Below are 22,869 nucleotides of genomic sequence, written 5' to 3'. Positions count from 1 at the left end.
ACCCCCTGCCCTGGGCAGGGACACCTTCCACCAGCCCAGGTTGCTCCAAGCCCAGTCCAACCTGGCCTTGGACACTTCCAGGGATCCAGAGGCAGCCCCAGCTTCTCTGGGCAACCGGTGCCAGGGCCTCCCCACCCTCCCAGGGAGGAATTCCTTCCCTCTGGCAGTTTAAAGCATCCCCCTTGTCTGGGACACCTCCCTGGCTGATGGCAGCTGAGCAGGACCCTGGCAAAGAGCACAGCAGGAAGGCACAGATGTACACAAAGTTTTAATTTTATTTTTCTCTGGTTGGAGACTCATCTTGTAACATGCATGCATTTCAAAACAGTAACAGTGTCTCAAACTGCTCCTAGCAAACAGACAAGCACAGAGGACTTAAAATTCCTATTTAAAAAACAGCAGTGAAAAAACCTAGAATGTTTATTTTTTTATTTTTTTTATGTTTTTTTTAGTTTTTAAACTTAATTTATTCACATTTGTTTTCTTTTCAGTTGCACTGATTAGCCCTGCCCAACCCTTGTGACCTGTGTGTAATCCACTCAACACGACTCCATCCAGCTGGTTGTTTTTTTTTTTTGGGGGGGGGGAGGTTGTGCAGCCAGAGAGCAGCACAACTTTTGGAGTGGTAAGCACTGAAACCACCCCAAAATGACGACCAGCAGTTGGCTCTGAGCTTTTCCAAACCCAAAAGAGCAAGGCAAAGGGGCAGTGGCTGATGGGGACAGTGAGAATGGCTCTGCAGAGGTGGGGGGGGAAGCCCAGGGGTGTCGCTCTGACCTCGCCAAGGGTGGGAACACCCCGGGATGGAAAACTTCCTGCAGCTCAGGGAGGCTTGGAAAAGACTGCATAGTAGTCACAGGACTGGGAGCATCCACCACCACGGCCCCCAACTACCACACACCCTCACTCCCCCCTCGGGGGGCTCGGATCCACTCCCCACCCGCTGCCCCCGGGGAAGGCAGCGCTCTGCAAAGCAGGGATTTCTCCCCCCTTCCCCCCCCAAAAAAAAGGAAGTAAGACTCAAGTGGTTTAGTTTTCCCGCTGATCATGCTAATCTGATTCCAAACCAGGATGCAGGAGCACAGCCTCCTTTTTTTAGGCATCCCCAGTCACCTCCTGCCCCACCCCGGGGATGAATTTCGTGATTTGTGGCTTTTCAGAATTAAACCCGGGTCAGGCAGAGAGAGCAGAGGGAAGGATCCCACTCTGCCACGAGGAGTGAACTCCTGGTATTCCCACAGCAAATTCCAAACCAAGGGTGGGAGCTCCTGGGAGCCCTGGGCCCCCTGGATCCCGTTGAAGGGTGACCCAACACGCTCCCCAGTGGGTTTTATTGCACTATTGGAGCAAAGCTGTGGCTCTGCCCTTCCCTCTCCCACTCTTGGTTACACTGGAGGAGCTGAACCGACAGGGAAGGTGGAAATTCAAACTTCAAAGCAGGTTTTAGTTGCTAAATTTTGACAGATCAGAAAGAGAGAGAGGGAGAGGGAGAGCCTGTGGAGTGTGGATCCCGCAGCTCCCTGCCCAGCTCACCCTTCAGGCACTGCAGGGGTGCTGCACACTGATTATTTGTAACTCCAGCTGACCAAACTGCACTGGTTTGTTGGTTTTTTTTTGTTGGAAAATCCTGCATTCTGATCCAAATCTGAGCAACCTGCCCACCTGCTGCAAGTCTGGCAGCCGAGGGGGGGGTCAGTCAAATGCACTTCAGTGTAAAGTGTTCTGCAGGGTACATGCTACAGACAGAAATATCTACATTCAGCAAACTAGAACTAAATTCACACCAGGAACAGACAACAAACTAGCACAAGCAGTTGTAAAACCAGAATTGAAAGGGCTGGGTTGTCCTTTTTTTTTTTTTTTTTTTTTTTTTTAAATACTCGAGTTAAAAAAAGTGACCTAAAACAAGATAAAAACAAACAAACAAAAAAAAACCAAAACAAAACCAAAACAACAACAGCAACAAAAAAAAAAGAAAAAAAACAAACGAAAGAAAAAAGTCCCTTTTAAAAACAAATCAAATATTTGCAGCTTCACTTCTTATTCTGGTAATAAAAATACTGTCTAGAAACAAAAAATTAGCATTTTTAACGCAATGCTACCTCTCAAAATGTAAACAATATACAAAATGCTTATGTTAAACAAAGTTACATACCTGGGTAATACATCATTAAGTGAGAAAATTGCATTTAATTACTTTAATACACACAATATGGCAACTTGACAGAAGTGGCAGAATTGGGGAAGTGCTAAAGTGAATAGAGTTTGTGGGGCTTCTCTGATCACTTGAGCCAGAAACAGCCAATTTAATCCTTGCAGGACTTTGGAGTGGAATAAGAAAATACAGTTAACTGCTCTCCAGCCCTTTTTATCATGACTTCTGTAAAGACTGCTGCAGGAATTAACTGTATTTTAATTTTATTCCTGTTTAGGAAATGGGGTGAAGGAGATTTTTCCTCCCAGTTCCACTCGATTTTCTTTGAGTTGTTTGTTTTGTGGGGGTCTGCAGTTCACCCATTCCCTTCTCTCTTCCCCCACCCCCCCCTTTTTTTTTGTTTCTCTTTTATATATATATATATATATTTTTAAATAGATGATTTAAAGACAAACAGTTCCAAAGCTGGTTTTCCCCAAAAGGAGAAGGGCAAACTTACCAGGCCAAAGTTGCAGAAATTCAATGCAGACTTTTTAAAAACTGTCAGGAACAAAAAGTTGATCGGGGTTTTAATTTCTAACTGGCAGTAAACTTAAGTGCTTATTGTTTAAGAGAGAAAGCAACCAATCTAATGCCCACAAAAGGAAGCTGATGGTGCCCTGAAGCCCTCCCTTTTTTTGTTTGTTTTTTTTTTGTTTTTTTTAAAAGGATTCTCAACAGCTGCACAATTTGGGTTGTGGCTTTTCCAGCTACACACCTTAAGACACGAGACCCTTTTCAGCCTCCCAGACAAGGGGGTGTTCACACCCCCAGGACAGGGGGGGGGGGCACCAGGAATTTGTCCCCACGTCAAAGGGAATGACCAAAAAAAAAAAATATTCATACCCCCCTGTTGCAAGCCCTAATTTTTGATTTCTTAAAGGACTCTATTTACAGTGCACTCTTGTTGGGCTTATAAATTTTTAGCCCCCCTCTCTTTTCTTTGTCCCGTTTCCAAGCTGAGACCTGCGGGATTCACGACACGAAACGTGGGGATGGAACACGAAACTCCAAAAAAAAAAACCCCAAAAAAACCCCAAAAAAAACCCCCAAAACCCCAAGCCCACATTGAGAATCCAGCGTTAAAAAGCCAGGGGGAATTACCAGGATGTGATGAGCACCAAGTTATCTCTGGAAAGGACCAAATTCCACACAGCAAAAACTGTAGCACGTGTTACAGCACAGGACAGACATTCCAAACAAGCTTATTCCCGAAACAAAAGGCATATGTGAAAAAACAGTTCCAAGGCAGAGAGAAGCGACAAATGTTTCAAACTGCAAGAGGTTTTTTGTTTTTTTTTGTTGTTGTTCGAAAACGCTCAAATCCTGCTCGGAAAAAAAAGGAAAATGAAAACCCAAAAAAGAACCAAAAGGGGGGGTCTCTGTAACTTGTGCAGCAGAGCTAACGAAACCCAAAGCGAGCCCGACAAGCTTGGCTGTGAAAAGTGTTACAAGCATTCTGGAGACAAAACAGGACGTTATTCAGTCACTCCAATCAGTTCCAAATCCTCGGTGGGGGGGATGGGGATGGAAAAATAATCTGTTCAAACATTTCCACTCCTCGACTGTCGCTCTAGAGAGGGTTTTTTTGGAGCAGAGGAAGAGTAAAACCAACTACAGCTCAAGTCCTGAGTCCTCTTGAGCAGTGGAATTTGCTCCACAGTCACAGCTCCCAGCACTCCCCACTGGCAGCGAGTCCAATTCCTTCGTGTGCAAGTCACATTGCCATTGGAAAAAAAAAAGAAACCAACTAAGCCAAGAACCTCTGTCAGGAAACAAATTCAAGTACCTGTTGCAGATGGGGTGAGTAAGGAAGACTGAACATTAGCTAGATTAACACTGGCAGGACTGTGGTGGTCAGCTGTGGCCTAAGAGACACGGCAATTCCTGACCGAGGCGCGACAGGGAAACGTCCCAAGAGTCAAATGTTATCCCATATCTACAGGTACAAAAGGCCTTTTCTTTTTTTCTGGTTTTCTTTTAGGAAATCTTCAGAGCTGGCCAATTGAAAGCACAAGGGGTCCGAGCACATCATTAGCTGAGGTTGGTCAATGCCACTACTACTTCTCACACTGGTGGGTTTTTGTTTTAGGTTCTGGGAGTTACACCTTTTTTTTTTTTAAGAGATCATCTTTGGTAGATGTTCCATTTCCCTCGTCCTTCTTGTAAATCAAGTGCAGTTACAAAAAAAGTTTGTTTTTTTTTTTTGTTACTTAAATTAACCAAAAAATATAAAGTGTCCCAGTCTGAATTTACCTAAAGTTCAGCGACTCCTCCTTATCAGAGTTATAGTTTCCGTCCTTGAAATGGTGAGCTATTTTTCTTCCAATTCCTACCAAGAGGGAAATAAAAGGGATTGTATGTCTTTCTGGTAAAGACAGTCCAATAAAATAAAAAAGAAAAAAAAAAAAAAAAAGGAGTAGTTTGTGGAATCAGGCACTGCTTCACTCCCACTGAACATGATCTAGAGCCACCCCTTTATACAGTGCCACGTCATATCCCTCTGGGATCCTCTTGATCAGAGAGGAGAAAACGTCACTAGAAAGAGCAGTGCTGAAACAATGCACTTTGCTTGGTTTAAAAAGCCCTCAAATCTTAATGTCTGGGCACTTCTGTAACATAAAATCCCACTTTTCCTCCTGGGTCAAGTGGACTGTTGGAGGGTGCACCTAGAATTGAGTTTTCTCTGAAGTCACGCAGTGCCACACACTCACCTCGCACACCCACACACACCCCCACACACACATCCCACACACACCCCACATGCTGCTACAGTGTCTGAGTGTCACAGGCTGCGTTCTCTGGGTGAAGGAGCCCCTCTGCTCTTCCTTCCTCGCTGAAGGCTGAAGACAACTATGCCAGGATATTGGAGATAAACTCGTTGAAGCGTTTCGAGTACTGCTCGGGGTTCACGGTGGAGATCTCTGCCCCGGCCTGCAAGGCAGAGACAGAGCAGTCAAACACCCTCCTCCAGGGGCCAGGAGGGATGGCAGGGAGGGATCATGGGCAGCTCTGCTGGGAAAGACCCATAGCAGTGTGCAGGTTCTAGAGAGATCCCCAAGGAAACTGCTTTTAGCTCCAGCTGCGTCTTCAGACCACAGAGACAAAGCACTGCCTTTGTTTCCTCGTGGTTTACAGGAGATTTAGAAGGGGCATAAAGAAATCATAATGGCTGGAGCTGGGCCAGGGGAGGGTTAGGCTGGATATTAGGAAAATATCTTCTTTCCCCAGAGGGTGGTTGGCACTGACCAGGCTCCCCAGGGCAGTGGGCACGGCCCCAAGGCTGCCAGAGCTCCAGGAGTGTTTGGACAATGCTCTGAGGGACAGGGTGGGATTGTTGGGGTGTCCTGGGCAGGGCCATGATCCTGATGGGTCCCTTCCAACTCCTTCTATATAAACTCCACATGGTGGTGGTGGTGGGTTGATGGTTGGACTCGCCGACCTTAAAGGTCTTTTCCAACCTTAACAATTCCACGATTCCATGTCCTGCTACAACCTGGGCTTTTTTCAAGCCCTTTTGGGCAGCTCAGGATTGCTGCCAGTGAACAGGAGCAGCCCCCCTGCAGCCAGTGAACTCCTGCACCTCCCAAACTGGGATGGAAATACAAATCATCCCCAGCCAGCCAGAGGGAAAACCTTTGTGGGACAGCGACGAGGGGAGAGCTGCTCCTGTGCAGAATTTCCACACTGGGAGGAAAATCAATGCCAGGAGACCCCCCCCCACACACACAGAGGGCCATGCAGGCAGAGCAGAAGCCCCCCAAGGCCATGCCCCTGCCCCTGCCAGGCTTACCCCGTGTTTCACTGTTTTGGCAGCATGTGCAGCTTTCTTCTTCGCGTCGTAGGGCGTGAGGATGTCTATGATGGCCATGAAGTAAACTTCCTTCTTGGGGGCACCTGGCAAGGCAAGAGAGTCTGGTTGGCACCCCCTGAGCAAAGCCCAGCTCGGCTCCCCTCCTCCACAGACACCCAGCAGAGCTGGCAGGGAGAGCAGAGCAGCTGGAGGCTGCAGGAGGGCAGGGAACACCAGCCCACCAGAAGCATCACTTCCACCCGTTCCAGCTCAGCACAGCGAAAGGGAGGGACAGCCCTGCCACTGCACCGAGCCCAGGGCACCTCCTGTGCCCACCACAGCTCCCCCCCAGCCCCACAACACTCACTTTCGTGGCTTTTCATGGCGTAGACGTCGACGGAGGGGTCGAACTCGCCAGGCCCGAAGAAGCGGGGGTAGTTGAGGAGGTTTCCGGGGCTGTCCGGGGGGGTCCCGTAGGAGGAGATGGGGTTTCCCCCCAGCCCATCGTTCTCACACTCCTCGTCCTCTGCCCGATCCTCCACTTCCATCTCCTCCTGCTCTGCCCGGTCCACGTCGTGGATCCCAACCAGCAAACTGTAATCCATGATCTTCAGCTGAGCTAGAAACTGGGGGAGAGAGAGGAGTGAGAATGGCAGCCACGTGGGATCAGAAACCCTCAGTCCTGCCCTGCCAGTGCCTCCCTAAGCAAGGGCTGCAGCGTGAGAGCTAAACCCTTTTCAGACTCCAGAGAATCTACACACGAGCTCCCAGGCCCACTGCCCTCACAGGAGCCTGACTGATCCAGGAGGGACTCGCTCTCCAGGCACTGCTGCACCCCTGGAGCCAGAGGCCCCAGTGAGGATCCAGCCACGGGAGGCAGAGGAAGAGCTGTCCCCCTGGAAACTACCTCCACGTCCCGCTTCAGCTTCTCAAGGAAGTTCTTTTTGCTCTCTTCTCCAACGTGCAGCTTCTGACCCTCATTCAAGAAGTCGTTGTCCTTGAACGTTGGGAGATCCTTGGCCTGCAACAAAAAGCCTGTGTCAAATTCTCCAACCCTGGGGGGAGAGCTGGACCATGGATCCCTCAGAAATCACAGAATCACAGAATCAGCTGGGTTGGAAGGGACCTCCGAGATCATCAAGTCCAACCCTTGATCCAACCCCGCCGTGGTTCCCAGCCCATGGCACTGATGCCACATCCAGTCTGTCCTTAAACACCTCCAGGGATGGAGAATCCACCCCTTCCCTGGGCAGCCCATTCCAATGGCTGAGCACCCTCTCTGTGAAGAAATTCTTTCTAATCTCCAACCTAACCCTCCCCTGGCACAGCTGAAGACCCAGCCCTCTTGTCTTGCTGATCATTGCCTGGGAGAAGAGACCAACCCCCCCTGGCTCCCCCCTCCTGTCAGGGAGTTGCAGAGAGTGAGGAGGTCTCCCCTGAGCCTCCTCCTCTCCAGGCTGAGCCCCCCCAGCTCCCTCAGCCTCTCCTCACAGCACTTGTGCTCCAGTCCCTTCCCCAGCCTCGTTGCTCTTCTCTGGACCTGCTCCAGCCCCTCCATGTCCTTCCTGAGCTGAGGGCCCAGAACTGGACACAGCACTCCAGGGGTGGCCTCACCAGCGCTGAGTCCAGGGGAATGTGTAGACTGAATGGACTCTGAGCTCTCTGGGGCTGCACCAGGGTCTTTTGGCTGTTTTTAAGGTGAAGTGGCTCATCCTGTCCACTAAAGATGAAAATGGCATCAGGCAGAGCACAATAATTATCAGTGAATCCAGAGAAACTCAAGGGAGACACAGAGCAACTGAGCTTTAAACACTGCTGGGAAGATGTGCTGCAGGCTGGGAGCTGGACAGCTGGGTTCCAGCCTGAGATGGTCCAACCAGCTCCCAGAACTGAAAAGAAATTCATTCTGTTGGCTTCTGACTCGGGGGAAAGGGATGGAGGCTCAAAAAAAAAAAAAATGCTTTTTTTCCCTAAAGGCTTGAGTAAAAAAAATCAAACCCACTGTTTTTTTTGAGGAATCCACTCGCAGCAGGCCCTGAGGATTTCTCAGGGATGTGGAAGAACTTACAACTCCCTTGTGCAACTGGGAATTAAATGGTTTTGTTCTTACAGTGACACAGGAGTGTGTGAATGGTCTGAGACAAGCTGCACATGCAGAAATAGCTCCAGGCAGTAAGTTGGGGACACTTGGGCATGGTGACACCAGAGATTTTGGTGTAAAGGGTTGTTCCCTGGCTTGTGCCAGAGATCCCATTTTAGGACAGGCTGGACTAAACCTGAAAATCCTACATTCCTGTGCAAAACATGCAGAACCACCAGAGTTACTGCTGAGATTTCCACAGGAATTTCAAGGCAGCATCACAGCTGAAGTTTTGCAGGGGCAGGATGCTCAGTCCTAAGTTCCCTGACTGGCACCAGAACCCAGACTTAGGACCATGCTGAGACATGGCAAGGGTCTGAGAGGAGCTGGGCTGGTTTATAAAAGCATCTGTTGGAAAATCCAACTGCTGACCTGCCTCAGTTTGGCATTCAGGGAGTTCTAGGGAGAAATCCTTCCATAAAGACACCACTGCTCTAATGTGGGGTTTGGAACTGGTGGGATTGTCCCCCAGAAAGTTCCCCCCACTCCTGGTAGTGCCAGGGAAGCACCAGTACCTTCTCCCCCTGAGCAGTTACTGGGCACAGCCTGAAAGGTGGGACAGAAACAGGTTAGAACTCAGGGCCTGTTTTATATCCCCTGCTCAATACCCCTTTGGAAAAGGGAAATCAGTTGGATCCCATCTGCTTCCAACCACCAGGAAAGGTTGGCCAGGGTTGCTCCATACCTTCTCTTTATCACTTGCTTCCCTGGATACTGTTGAGCCCTGGTAAAAAAAAAAAAAAAAGATGAAGAAAATATCATTACCACACTGTGTGTCATATTCCCAACCAATTCACTGACAACATTTAATTTCTCCATGCAGAAAAAAATTATGGAAGCATTTTTAAAATGAGTGCACAACCCTATTTCCACAATCTCCATGGTTTAGGGTAGGTCACTTGGGATGGGGAATGCACCAACATTTGAGCCCCAGGTGATGCTCCACCTAAAGCCCCCAAAACCTGATCCCTGGAACAAAACCCAAAGCCCACAACCCTGCTGAGTGGGTGTTACAAAGCCCAGCTCCCAGCCCTCTGGGGGAGCTCCCAGCCCTCTTAGGAGCTCCCAGCCCCACTGGAGCCCTCCAAAGCCTCACCTTCAGGTCATATTTCCTGTGCACAGTCAGCCTGTGGCTGAACACGTTCCTGGTGACCACCATGTAGGTCTCCACACCGTCCACCGTGAGCCGGTACATGCCCAGGAACTGGGGCAGGAGGGTGTTCCCGTGGCACTCCACGATGAACTGCAGGACAGCAGGGGAGGGAGGGGGCAGAGAAGGACAGTTCTGTCACACAGACCCCACCTCTGACACCACACAAGCTCAGCAGGATGCTGAGAGTGACCCTCCAGTTCCAGCCCCCTGACACCGATGGGAAAGGAAAGGAGGCCTGAAACGTCCCCCGGGGTCCCAAAAAAAGGAGTCAAGGCATGGTAAGAACCTTCCAGCCCTCAGCTGAGACAGAGCATCCCATTCCCTGAGCAACCTGATCCAAGGAGTGGCATCCCTGCCCGTGGCAGGGGGTTGGAACTGGATGATCTTTCGGGTCCCTTCCAAACAAACCCATTCTGGCACTCTCTGACTGTGTGTGTGCCCAGCCTGCTGTGACAGCCAGGTGTGCCCTGGCACTGCCCAGCTTCACTCCTTGTGGATATCTAAGTGTACCTGACAGATGGGCTGGCACATAGTGTGGACCAGGGCAGAACATTTCCAGCTGTCCCCCTTTGCCCCCCCTTCCCTGCTCCTCTCCAGTCCCTCTGGAAAGTCTAATGCAAAGGACTGAACTGGGAGCATGTTTACAGGTCTCAGGCACCAGCAATCCATAATTCACTGATGTCAGGAGCTGGGTGAGCTGTGAAGGGGCTCAGCAGCACGAGGAAACAGGCAGCTGGGCCACATCTGGCCCTCAGATCCCAAGGAACTCCGTTTTCTCCCACAAAACCTCAGCGGGAGCTCCGGCAGCTGCGAACCCGAGCTCCGGCTCCCCGGCAGATCCCGGGGTGTTTGCAGCCCATCTCCCAGGGTTCCAGACTCACCGTACCTGGTGGTACTTCTTGAGGATGTTGTGCATCTCTGCCACGTCCTCGCTGGACACGGCCTTGATGACAAACCTCCTGTCGTAGGTGGTGAGGAAGCGGGCGCCGCAGCGGCCCTGGCTGTCGCTGTTCACGGGGGCACTGCGGGTCACCGAGTTCTGGGGGGGCAAGCACAGGGGCAGGGACTGGCAGGGGCTCTGCCACCTCCCTGGGGAAGGAAGGGCAGCCTTGGGAAGCCAGGTGGGACAGGGGTGAGCAGGGCCAACTCCTGGAACAGACACTCTGGGTGTGTTCCGCCCCCGTAACCGTGTGCTGGGCACGCTTTTTAAAAACCTGGATGGTTTTAGGGTTTCCATCTGGGCCTTCTACCTGCTGACATGTTTTACTCCAACACCTGGCAGGTGTTTTTGAGGGCACTTTTTTTAGTAAAGACACAGAATACACAGAGCTCTTGGCATGTCCTCGTGGAAATGGAACAACAGTCAGGGTAACTCTGGGGTTTAAGGAAAGCCAGAACAAAACGACTGAAATGGCCTGTTGCCTTTCCCATGGCAAAGCAGCTTAAACTGGCCAAAGTGGGAATTCTTTGCAGGTCATCCTGCAGCCAAAAGCCACCCTCAGCCCCTGCTATTCTTGCCATGGGACGTAAAAGATGGGAGTATAAATAGCCTGGTTGTTCTTCCAGCAGCATCTGTCTTTATATCCCTGTCTCCACCCTTAGCAACGAGACATTGCAGCTCCCCTTCAGACTTGCAGCACGACTGGAAAATCCCAGGAAAACTGCACAGCAAGGATCTGCCACGCTCCCCGAGCCACGACACGAGCTCTTTGCTCTGCTGCCTCTCCCCAGGCAGTGGGAGCCTCATCCCTCAGTCAGAGCCACTGCTCTTCACACCTGCCAAGCCCAGCAGGTCACCTGTCTCCTGCTGGTCCCCTCCATCACTTCCAAGCTCCACCTTCCATCTCCACCCTGCCCAGTCACCAGCTCAGGAGCCATTTTATCAACCAACAGCCTCCCACCAGCATTTCCCTGCCACAGGTCCAAGCAGGGAGTGCTCTGAAGCAGAGCAGTGCAAACACCTGGATAATTTAGCCAGATGTAGATCCAGCACCTCAGGGTTTCAGGATGGATTATTTTTTTAGGTGACAGTCACACTGCTCTCTCTCCTCTCCCCTGAGCTCTGGAGAGCTGGCAGCAGAGGGAGCCTGCTCAGCTGCAGGCACAGACAGAGCCTGCTGTGAAAAAGGGATTTACCGTGTCACGCTGCAAGTGAGCCGAGAGGTTTCCTTTCAGAATGAAGCATTTAAAGCTTCTAAAACTTTAATGAAGCGGGGGGGAAAAAACTCCACCGCTGCCAACGGCTTTAGAAAGCGTCAGGAAAATAAAGGCAGAGGGAAAAATCCCCTTGTTTCTTGCTGACATTTGCAAGGGAGCCTGTGCTGCACAGTTTAATCAGGCCCTCACCTCAAAACCACAGAGCTTTTCTTCTGGAGCTGGGAAGCAGAAATTGTGACCACACAGAGCTTTACCAAACTCAGGGCCCTTCGGTTCCCTTCCTGTCCCTCCCATCTCTGCCACATTTGGGGTGTTTAATATTTAGTGTTCTGGCTCCATTCCCACTCAAGCCATCACATTTTACCCACCTCGAATTTAGGTCGATTAATATTTTCTTTTTAAGAAGCCAAACTACCCCAGAGGTGGGAGGAACAATCCTTCAGGGCAGCAGGGGAAGTGTGAACCATGAAGCAGGCACTGAGAAGCAACAGGAGCGTCGGGCACACTCGGGGAGGGTGTGACAGGGGCACACACACAGGAGCAGAGGGAAGGGCTTTGGTGGGATGAGCAGGAACAGCCCTGCTCCCATCTCCTCTCCCCCCCAGGCAGTGCAGTGAAGAGCAGGAGGCTCAGAGCAGTCCCCCACGTGCCTCCCTGGCTGGTGGATCCCGGGGATATTCCAGCGGGTGCCCCGGGGCTGGCGCCGTGCCCGATCCATCAGCGGCAGCGGGAGCCGAGGACACGCTTGGATTCCCGGCCTGCCAAAGGCCACGCTGCCATCAAAGCCTCCCTCCCTCTGCACAGGCTGTCCCCTCGTTCCTGAGATCCCCAGGCTGCCATCAAAGCCTCCCTCCCTCTGCACGGGCTGTCCCCTCGTTCCTGAGATCCCCAGGCAGCCTCCTGCTCATCTCCTGCTCTGGGGGGAAGGGTGGCCCTGCAGCAGCAGCAGCAGCTGTGACATCTCTCTCAATCTCTCTCTCTCCCCCTGGATTTCAGCCCCCAAAAAGTCTGGCCCCTCCAAGGCCTTAGGGGACGTGTCCCAGAGCAGAAGACACCCTGACACACCCAACTCAACAACACACACACTTGTGTGTTGCTTTACAGATTCAGGTGAATCTGTAAAGCAACACCAGACTCATTTTCCTTGCAGATGTTCCTCACTGGATCTTTGTTATCCTCCAGCTCCTGCCTTTCCACTGTGGCTCCTATTTCACGCCTAGGTTCAAACTCTCCAGAGCAGGGACCATCTTCTCCTTCTCCTCTTGCCCAGTGCTTGGCACAGCAAGCTCTCCTGCACTGCTGTTATGGTAAAACCACTCAAGCCACGATTACAAACCCAGAAAAGCTGATGGTAACAATGTTTGTACCCTGGTTTCTCCAGCAGTTTGGTTATTCTGACCTAGGGAAGGGTGTCAGGGGGGCAGGGAGGGAAGAGCTGGTACCTGGTAGTCCTGATCATCGATCCCAAATCTTTCCCGGAGGTTCCGGAACACCAGTGGACAATACTCCTTAAATTTAAAGCGACTTGGCAAGTTCTCCCTGGGGCAGAAAAGATATTTGTGTGTAACAACCATCAGCTTGGTGAAATCAAACTCGATTCTTTGCCAAACCCCCAGGGATATCCCACCCCCTCCCACCTCCAAGGGTCCCACTCTGCAGGTATTTCCCCTCACTAGGGATGTTTGGATGCCTGCAAAAGCCATCTCTCCACGGGGATGGCTGCAGGATCCTGACTGACAGGCTGCCTGGGCGAGGATGCCTGTCCTGCAGAACAATCTCCTCTGTCACAAGCTCAGGATCATTTCTCTCTCTGCCCCTCGTGCTGTGCAGTCCCACAGCTGCCCCCTGCTCGCTCTGTTACTGGGGAGGATGAAGAGCTGCAGGAGAAGGGGGGGGTGGGCTCTGATTTCAGATCCCATCAGATCACTCGTGTGTCAAAGGAAAGGTCAGCGCTCCACAAACCCGGAGCACGGGGGAGAGGGGGGGAATCAGCTCCAGCCTGGCATGTTCCAGACTCAGCTTTGCTGCCAGGCTGCCCCCGAGCACAGGACAGCAGGAGCACACAGCATTCCCTGTCCCTGAGAGCTGCATCTGCTCCCTGCCCTGCCCTGATCCTGCCCAGAGAGGATGGTCCTGCTTGGACACGGTGGGAGATGTTTTGGCAGCTCACTGTCGGTGAGAATCCTCTGCACCAAAACGTGGGAAACTCAAATCCATGCAGGAGAAGAGGGAAGAGCAGATCCTGCACGTTGTACGTGCCAGGGAAGACAAACTTTCCAATCACACTCCCACTCTCCAAAGCTGATCCCTGGGAAACTCAGTGAAAACAAAGGATTAATCAGGGAGTGCTGCAGCCCTGCACTCACACGGAGCAAGGGTGGGGAACACGGCTCTGAGCACCAGCCACCACCAGGGCTCCAGAAAGGCTTCCAAAAAACTGATCTTCTGGGAAAAGGAGATGGGAGCAACTCCACAGACACCCCATGGGCCAGGGGCACAGCACAGCCTGAGGGCTGTCAACAGTCTTATCCCTCAAAGGATAGAAACCAAGCCACAAAAGAGCATCTCAGTGACAGGCTGACCCCTGCCACGTCCTGGTGAGGGGTCTGAAGAGGGCACAGGTTCAGGGCTTGTGTCCAGCCATGCCAGATCCTTTGGGAATTTTGGCTGGGAACAACCCAGAAGGCCTTCACCACCCCTGCTGCCCCAAAGCAAAGAGCTGTCATTAGGGATCAAGAGGTTGGGAAGCACCCACTTACTTGTTGAATAGATGATTGTCCACCTTAATCTTACTGTAGGCTTTAAAGTCATCGGGCATTAACATGACAGGGACGGGGACATTGCTGAGCTCGTTGATCTGAAAGAGAAGGGAAAAGGAGACTCAAACCTCTGTTCCACTGCCCTGCAGGGACTGTCAGTGGACTTACAGGGATGCCAAACACCCCAGAGGCTGGTTTGGGAGCACTGGAACCCATCAGACTGGAGCAACTGTGGTTAAAAGCCACAGCACCCTCTCATTCCATCACGTGCCGAGTCCTCACCTCCTTCCATCCTTTCACCTTCCACTGCCCATCCAAGACACAGCTGAGAACCCAGACAACCCTACAGGCCGAGAAACAGCAGATTTTATGTTTTCACTAAGCCCCCTTTGCCTTTATTTAGGAAATGTTGCATCAGCCAGTTTCTTAACTAGTTCTCCCTGTTACAGATCACTGATGACCCAAGTCTTGGCTGTGGATGGACTCTGGGAGCTTTGGTGCAGCCCAGCCCAGCTCCCCATGGATGCTGTTTCCATGCTTGCTGTCTCCTGTTGCTCTTATCCCACCTTCTCTGGAGGGATGAGTCACTCCACTAGATTGTTTTTGCTCCTTAGTCATGTGTGGCAGCCACAGGAACACAGGGAAGCAGAAGAATGAACGTTCAGCTACTATTGTACAGACGGGCTTGTGCTGCAGCACCCAGCAGTGACAGCACTAATAATAATAATTAAAGAACAACAGAAATCCACCTCTGGGCTGTGTCTGGCTGCCCTGCCCCACACAAGCCCGTGCACTGACAAGGCTGTGCCAGAATCAAGAGCAGGTCAAGAGGCACCGTGTTTCTGAGGGCCCTGGTGTCATCCACTCCAGGGACTCCAGAGCACTCCCATCTCACTGAGCTGCTATAAACAGCCTGGATTTAGGAAGCGATTTCGTTCCAACTCCGTTCCCATAACTACTGTGCCAAGCAGGTAATGCTGGAGAGAGAGGCAGACAACACTGGCACCAGCAGGGTTTGGCCACGAGTCAGGCCTGGGGTCTGTTCCCAACACCAAAATCTTCCGCAGGTCAAGTGACTTCCAGCCCGCTTGGAAAGCTGCTGGAAAACTTCCCTGCTGTCTGGGAACAGGGGCCAAGTCATCAGGCTGAGAGGGAAGGGACTCCAGCTCTGGGATTCCCCGTGCAACAGGACACACAGCACTGCCCAAACTGCTGCCACATCCCTGCCCGACCCCGCGAGGACCACGGGATCCGGAGACGTGCCGTGAGCCATTTCCATGAGGCCCCTGTTTATCACCCCCTTCTCCCCCATCACGAATAACCAGACCAGATTTAACACACGTCAGACTGGAGAGAAAGACACATCCACAAAAAGAAGATGGCTATTTTCAGAGCCAGCCATCCCACACACCAGATATCAGCGGGAAGCAAACCGGCCACGGCTCCGTCGGGAGCAGAAAAGGGGCTCTGCACAGCCCTGCCCTGTTCTTCCTTAGGGCAGCACTAAGCACTCCCATAAAACTCTGGGATATATGGAAAACACTGCACAGGGGAATGAATAAATAATGTCACCCCCTCCCAGCATCAGCAATCCCCCCGGAGCAGGGAGGGCAATGCCAAGGCTCAGTCCTGCACTGAGCTGCCCCCGGAGCCAGAGGCGAGGAACGGGAGGAGACTCCAGGTGAGGAAGGGATCTCCCAGCCCCCAGCCACCGCAGGGAGCTGCATCCCAGTCCCACGCAGCGACTTCCCCTCGGGGCGAGGAGAAAACAACTCATTCTGTACCAAGGCAGAGGCGCTGCCTCCAGCCACTAATTAGCGCTGTCTCCCAGAAGGGGAAGCCCGACGCAGCTCCTGCCACACGCCCGCTCCCAGCCCTCCTCCCGGCTGGGGAAGGCACAAACAAGCCGTTATCAGCTCCTTCCCGAGCGGAGGAAGGGTGCTGACGGCTGAGAGGGAACAGCGACTGTCTCCTCCCCGGCAGACATTCCGACACAAACGCTTCCCGGCGGCTCCGGGTGCCCTGGTTTCTGCCACAAAGCGAGCCTGGCACCTGTTGCCGCGCTGCTGACTGGCAGAAATGGTGCACCGGGGTACCTTGTTTCCCTTCAGAGGTGCTCCCGCTCCTCCCGGGATACAACAGCCACAAAAATTCCTCCCCCCCCAAACCGCAGAAGCTTTTCCTCCCTTCCAGCTGCGTAGGGATTTCTGGGTGCTTCCCATGGGATTTCAGCTCCGAGCAGACAGGGAGAAGGACAGGGTTTGTGCTGGGCACCAGAACCTGGATGAAGAGCTGGACTGGCCATTTGTGGTGCCAGCACTGGCCCTTTGCTCCTGACACCAACCTGGAAGCAAACATGGGTTTGTTTAGTTTATTTTTGCTGTCGTGTTAGGTTTGGTTTTTTTTAAATTTGTTTGTTTTTTAAACACCGTGTGCTGCCACAGTAACACCCATGCCTGACACTTCCCAAAGGGAGAGGAATGAGAAGCCCCCACACACCACCCTGGAACGGGGATATCCCAAACCCTCCCTTCCCACACAGCACAACCCTCAGCATCCAGTTCCCCTCCCTGAGGATTATCCAGCAGCAAGGGAACCACGAGGAGCCTAAAGGAGGGCCAGCACCCATCACCTCTCCGGAGGGATCCCTCTGCTCTGGGCTTATCCCGGTGGAATCTGAGAGCAGCCTCCAGGAGGGAGCAACGTGACTAACGCCTGGCACATGTTTGCTCTCTCGCCTTCTCCCCGGGGAGGGGTGTGGAGAGCAGATTATATATAGCAGAGTGTGTGGCTCGGGGTATTTATGCTACAGGAGGCAAGGTCACGGCAAGGAGCACGGCAGGGAGGGGCTCCGGGCAACCTCCGCTCCTGGGAAGTCCCAAAAAAAAAGAGACAAGTCTCCTGGCTGGAGGAAGTTTGGCTGCACCAGGATGTTTGGGGTGGGTGCAGGGTGGGCAGTGAGGTCTGGGTTTTTTGTTGTGGAGGAGGCAGGTGCAGGGATCACATCACACCCCCGGGCTGTTTGGAGTGTCACCTCTGCAGGCACAGCTGTGCCCGGGGGTGTTCCCACACCCCCAAAAAGGCTTCAGAGGTCCCCAAAGTGCAAAAAGAACGGGCAGTTTGGAGCACAGAGCTCTTCAGCCCAGGGGTCTGGCCCCACACCCAGCACAACGTTGGGTTTCTGTGAGGATTCCAGGGTTTTAGCCCTGATCTGCCCTTGGATCCTGAAAAACGAGTGCCTGGTTTTGCCCAGTCCTGTCAGGCCCCGAGTTTTCCATTTCTAGAAGCACAGACCCCTGAGAGGGCCCAGCCCAGGCTGAGAGCACCATTACAAGTGCATTTTGCCACCTGCACTTTGCAGAAAGACCTGAGGCCCTGCCCCTCCCAGGTCAGCTTTCCCAGCGGGAATGGCACATTCCCAGAGCCTCACAAAGGGCTCAGACACACCCCGGGCTCGGGGGCTCTCAGGATTTAAAACCAAGGCCCATTTTAGCCAAACCAACTGCCACCGTGGAGCACTAAGACAGGGATGCTTTCCCGTTTCTCCGCTGGTCCCACCAGATCCTGAGAACAAAGGAGCAATTCCCAAGGAATTCAGGCAGCCTCGTGTGCCCAGAGTCACTCCAGCAAGGAAAGGTGCAGATCAAAGGGACATAATCCCAGGGAAAGGCAGGCAGATGCCACCAAGGAGGGGCTTGGGGCAACAGCAGATGAGGGAGGGAAAAAACCTTCATCCCACCCTCCTCTTCAGCAGCCTGAGAGCAGCGAGCTCAGCCCTGCAGCTCCTCCAGCTCTCCCAACTCCCTTCACCCTCAACCAGCACAACTCAGCTGTGCCTAAGACACCCCTGCTCTCCCAGACCTGGAAAAACACCTCCTCAAACACCTCCTCCCTCTCTCTCTCTCTCTCTTTATTTCCTGGTGACTGGAATTCCTGAGCCACACCAGTCAGGAGTTCAGGGCTGACAATTTGTGTTTGCCACCAAAAGCCAACCCCCTTTTCCAAGGAGAGGCACATCAATATTCCATGTCATTCAGGGACAGCTGCTGGGACGAACGGGCCAGGCGTAATTTTGTTTCAAAAACCTGACTGTAGCCTCAAAGTGGCAATTACCATTAGTAAATTGATGGGAAAATGCAATTTGTTTACTAACAAGATCCAGCTGATGGGAGTGTGCAGAGCCTACTCTCCGGGATTCTTTAGGGCAGGAATTTGCTGGGGAAAATAAAGATACTTTGTTCCCCCCTCCAAGCCTTTCAAAGGCATCTCCAAGTACTTTGTGAGCATTAGTTAAACTTTATTATCCCTCTGGGGAAGGAGGTAAAAGACACATGGCAAAAATCACTTCAGCACGGAGACAAACCCACATCTGCAGCAGAACTTTGCTGCTGCTTAACACAGTAAAGGAACTGGGTGATGGTTTGAGGGGAAAAAAAGCCTGTTTTCCATGAATTAGAGCATGATTAATCAGTATCCATGCTAACAACCCCCCATGCAACGCTGGGGAAAGCATGAATCTTGTAGTCAATAATTCCTGCCAGTGCTCTGGGGACATGGGAATGCTCTGAGAGAGGGGGAAAAAAAAATCCAGCCCCTGGTGACAGCAAACCCACCCCTTCCCAAAGAAAGTGCTTGGAAGCCTGTGGAAAGGGGCCCTGGCTGTGTCACAGGCAGAGGAGTCAGTGCCACCTTCCTGTCACCCATCCTGTCAGTGCAGCTCCAGGACCATGGGAACCATCTCCCAGTCCAGGTGGGCAGAGCCACTGCTTCCCCTGGTCCTAAAAAAACCTGAGGAATGGGAAGGTTCAGTGACCCACCCATGGCCACACCAGCCAGTGGCAGAGCAGGGAAACGAGCCCCATTTTCCTGGCTGAACTACCCAGGAAAACCTTCCTTTTCCTTCTGTGGCCAGCAAGGAAAAGGGCTCCCGGAATCCTGATTTAACTGGGATCAGATTCAGAGCCACGGCCTCGGTCATTACCGGGGCTGTCACGGCCATATGCTGCTCTCTCCAGAGGTCAATTAGAGCCAGGGCAGACAGTGGGGCTGGGAAGGACAGATCCAGGCTGTTCCCACTGTGCCAGGACCAATTTATGGGATTTGAGCGTTTGATATGTGGCAGATGCTGCTCTGGCTACAATTAACATGGCAACACCAAGCCCAACGCTGCGGAGCAGGGAGGAGCGAGCTGCAAATCCCAGTTCTGCTGTTTCCCTGGAATACTAACGAGCTGGGCTCTGGCACCACTCCTAAAGGTCCTGGGAGATGGGCTGCTGCTCCAGCCAGGAATCTGGAGCCTCTGGAGCACAGGAGGCTGCCTCAGGCAAGGTCCACACAGCCAACAGATCTCCCCCTTTCCACAAAAATGAGATGTTTATGCCACCCCCTGTCCCTGCCAGCATCCAGAGCCACAGGGAGCCTTTCCAGCTGAACTGGCACCTTGAGGAGCATCATCACAGCCCGGCCAACTCGACTGTTCATTTATCCAACAGATCCAGGAGCCACTCCCCAAACTCCCTGGGATCCCAGTGCCTCCCATAGCCAGCACCTCACAAGCGTTTCCATGGTTTCCAGAGCACCACCCAACACTGGGTTCACCCTGCTGGGTGGGAGATGGCTGCTCCCTTCCAGAACCATCCCAGCCCTCCCATCCCGTGCACACAGACCCCTCCAGGGCACGGAGGGAGCAGCACACACACATCCAACCCCGAGGAGCTGCAGCTCCTCTCCCAGTGCCATGACGACAGCGAGCGAAGCTTCCCGGGAACCATCTCCACGTCTGCTGGGTTCAGTGTGCTACAGAACACTCAGAAGTCAAGGGTGAGCCTCTGTGGCTCCACTTCCCTCTCTCCCCTCCCCTCCCTGAATTTTTCTAGCCCAAAATGTACTTGTTTGACTAATACCACCCACGTTTGGCCCCACTGACACGGGCCACGGCCCCACCCTGGTCCCGATCCAAACGCTGGCCGGGGAGCACCAGGACAGCCAAGACCCAGCTCCTCATTCCAACACTCCAAACTGCTGTCCCAGAGACCAGCTGCTGTTCTTGGGGTGCTCCTGAGCCTCTCCAGACCCATCCCTGCCTGTGCTCACACCAGCTGCTCACGAGCCTGTTTAAAGGCAAGGCCGAGCCGCTGCCAGACTCGGATAATGGACCCACGGGAATTTCTCCAGTGGATTGCACAAAATGGTTGTTTGTTTGATTTGTCTGCGAAAAAGTTCATCTCAGAGGCAAGTCATTTTGACAGACTCTTGCTGGCACAGCCCCGGGGTTGTGCTGAGAGCTGTTTTCTCCTCCTCCCACTCCAAGGATCCCAAGGCAGAACTCCCGGGACACAGCCAAGAGACTCACCCACCCCTCCTTGCCCGGCTCTGCTCCAGGAGCCAGACGTCAAACAACCCCCCAGAAGACTCCTAACAAAGTTTAAAGGTATCCCTGAAATCATTTCCACACGGTCCAAACCCATCTGAGTTCCAATTCCCACAGAACCAGGGCACCAGGATCATCTCCCAGGCACAGCCCAGGATGAGCAGCTGCTCGTGGTGAGTCAGTGGAGCCACCTCAGCTCAGAGCTCTGTCACAGCAGCCCTTTTTGGGCACTCGAAGACTCACCCAAGCCCAGAGAATCGTGGCAGAGAGGTGGAGGGATTTACTGGGAAATCCTGGATGCCTATCCAAGGGTGAGGAGGTCACAGCTGAACTTTTCTCACCCCCTTCCCAGCCCCTCAGGATACCAGTGGCTCCTTCTGGCAGCAATTTCTTCCTAATACACATCCCATATAATCTCATTACCAGCTTAGTGTCGCCTTGGTTCCTCCCTTTGCCCAAATATTTCACAGCCAAGTGCTCCCAAAGTTCCACTGTCCTGATCCAGGGCCTCAAATCCCTGCCAGGCTCTGACTACCCAGACAGCTACAACAAAAAAACCCACCCAAAACACAACCCCCCCCCTCGAAAAAGGCTAATTTCCACCCAGCAACAACTGTCCCTAAGAGGCCAGGGATGGAACTCCAAAGAATCCCACCAATTTCCATTTCTTCAGGGCTTCTAATGGCACCACAGATCAAAGCCTGATTAAACTCATTATCCTGCTTCCTGGGCAAGGCTTTGAGCACTTGGAACATCCTTTGACTCCGTGCTGAACTACATTTGGAAGCTTTCACTCCAGCCAGGCAAGCCAGGAATGCAAGTCTGATCTTTTTTTGGTGTGTTATTTGTTTCTGAAAAAAAAAAAAAAATCAAGCCCAAATCCCTTTCACTCTCTAGGAAACAACCACTAATCCACTGGAGAAATAGGTGTGTCTGAGCCCTAAAAGTGGATTAATTCAGGAAGGGATGAGGCTTCTGGATTCTCTGACCACCTAGAACAGCATCCAGCACCCACATCCAGGAATCAATCCTCCTCTCCAGCACGAATTTGTGCCTGACATCACAGAATATTCCAGAGAAAACATAAAGATGGTCTTAGGAATTGCCAGAGGAGGTGGATTAGAGCTGAGCCAGCACAGACATTCCCAAGGGACCCTCTCCCACCTCCCTCCTGAAACCAGCTCCCACAGGAACGGAGGCCAAGAGCACAGGCATGGCCTGAGCCCTGGAAGCTGAAGCCTGGAATCAAAAGGACACAAGGCTGGACAGATGGAGCCAAAAGGCCCTTTTTTGGGGATGGAGATAACACACAGAATTACCCAAGTGAGGAGCAGGGGTGTCCCCTCCGGGCTGTGACACGAGAGGGTCCCTCACAGTGACAGCCACAGGGTGGGAAGGCAGGGGCTGGGACAGGGCTGTGGGTGACAAATTATTGTCCTCAGGGTCCCCCCAGTGCAACAGAGTGGGGGGGTGACAGGGCAACAGCACCCAAAACAGCATCGCTCCCCCTCCCCAGCCCTGGGAAAAGGGGTGGTGGGAAAGGTGCCAGGGGTGGGTGTGTGGGGGCAAAGGGACGTGTCTGGGAGGGACCCCTGACCCCGAAGTGCCTGGGGATGGAGATGCTCCGGGCAAGGAGCCCCAGGAGAAAGGGAACAGACCCCAGGGAGGGGCTGGATCAGGGATGGCATGGAAAGGGGGAAAGGCTGGGATTTAGGGGGAGAGAGGGTGTGGGGGGCAAAAGCGGCTGTGGGGAGGGAGGGAGGGGTGGGAAAAGGCCCAGGCTGAGGGGGAGAGGGAAGGGTCTGAGCTGGGGGGGGCTTGGGCACCTGCTGAGGGGCAGGGCCGGGTGTGAGGGGGACGAGGGGGATCGGGAGATGGGGGGGACGAAGGGGATAAGGGGCAAGGCCGGGTGTGAGGGGGCGAGGCCCCGTTCCCGGGGGTCAGTGCCGGGCCCGTTCCCGGCTCTGAGGGGGGAATGGGGGCAGTGTGTCTGTCTGTGTGTGTGTGTGTGTGGAGGGGGGGGTGCCCGCGCCGCCCGCTCTCACCGTGTGGTTCGCCCCCCACATGAGGACGCTGAGCAGCGGCTCCGAGGCCCGGAACAGCTTCACCTTCTGGCACACGAAGTGCTTCTTCTTGGTCTTGGTCTTGCTGGCGCTGAGGGCCGAGCCCAGCGCGGCCCCGCCGCCCCCCGCCGTCCCCGCGGCCCCCGCGCAGTTCGCGGCCATGGCGGACCCGACCGACCCCCTCCCCGCGCCCCCCTACCAGCGCCTCCGCATGGTTCCGCCCGGCCCGGCGCACACCCC

At 53.2% G+C, this 22,869-nt stretch overlaps 1 protein-coding gene across 3 annotated transcripts; it reads right to left on the bottom strand.

Moving 5' to 3' along the window:
• Positions 1–1,028: 1,028 nt before the first annotated feature.
• On the bottom strand, positions 1,029–22,806 carry PIP4K2B (phosphatidylinositol-5-phosphate 4-kinase type 2 beta). 3 transcript variants are annotated; one of them, XR_007905769.1, is made up of 11 exons: positions 22,612–22,806; positions 14,197–14,294; positions 12,880–12,976; positions 10,167–10,319; positions 9,224–9,370; positions 8,813–8,851; positions 6,895–7,008; positions 6,355–6,613; positions 5,988–6,091; positions 3,299–5,128; positions 1,029–2,695 (listed from the first exon to the last, which is right to left on the bottom strand). XR_007905769.1 is itself a non-coding variant. In XM_051794791.1 (10 exons), exons 1-10 carry the CDS (start codon positions 22,789–22,791, stop codon positions 5,048–5,050), a joined length of 1,272 nt encoding a protein of 423 aa, XP_051650751.1. In that variant the 5' UTR covers positions 22,792–22,806; the 3' UTR covers positions 1,029–5,047. The 3 variants fall into 3 exon arrangements, 1 of the variants encoding a protein (XP_051650751.1); XR_007905770.1 differs by having other exon boundaries at positions 1,029–4,526; positions 4,953–5,128; XM_051794791.1 differs by having other exon boundaries at positions 1,029–5,128.
• Positions 22,807–22,869: the final 63 nt, after the last annotated feature.

Source organism: Manacus candei, unplaced genomic scaffold, assembly GCF_025592945.1.
Source record: "Manacus candei isolate 608988 ecotype Guabito, Panama unplaced genomic scaffold, ASM2559294v1 h1tg000040l, whole genome shotgun sequence".
Taxonomy (NCBI): domain Eukaryota; kingdom Metazoa; phylum Chordata; class Aves; order Passeriformes; family Pipridae; genus Manacus; species Manacus candei.
Note: the sequence above shows the minus strand (reverse complement) of the source record. Positions and strands in the feature narration are given on the sequence as shown.

Bases quoted from the DNA above. Each gene is read 5' to 3' on its own strand.
- PIP4K2B (XM_051794791.1), bottom strand. From the start codon at position 22,791: ATGGCCGCGAACTGCGCGGGGGCCGCGGGGACGGCGGGGGGCGGCGGG. The intron at 12,977-14,196 runs GTAAGTGGGTGC...TTTCTGCCCCAG, and splicing joins GACAATCATCTATTCAACAA to GGAGAACTTGCCAAGTCGCT. The intron at 5,129-5,987 runs GTAAGCCTGGCA...TCTGCCTTGCAG, and splicing joins CCAAAACAGTGAAACACGGG to GCCGGGGCAGAGATCTCCAC.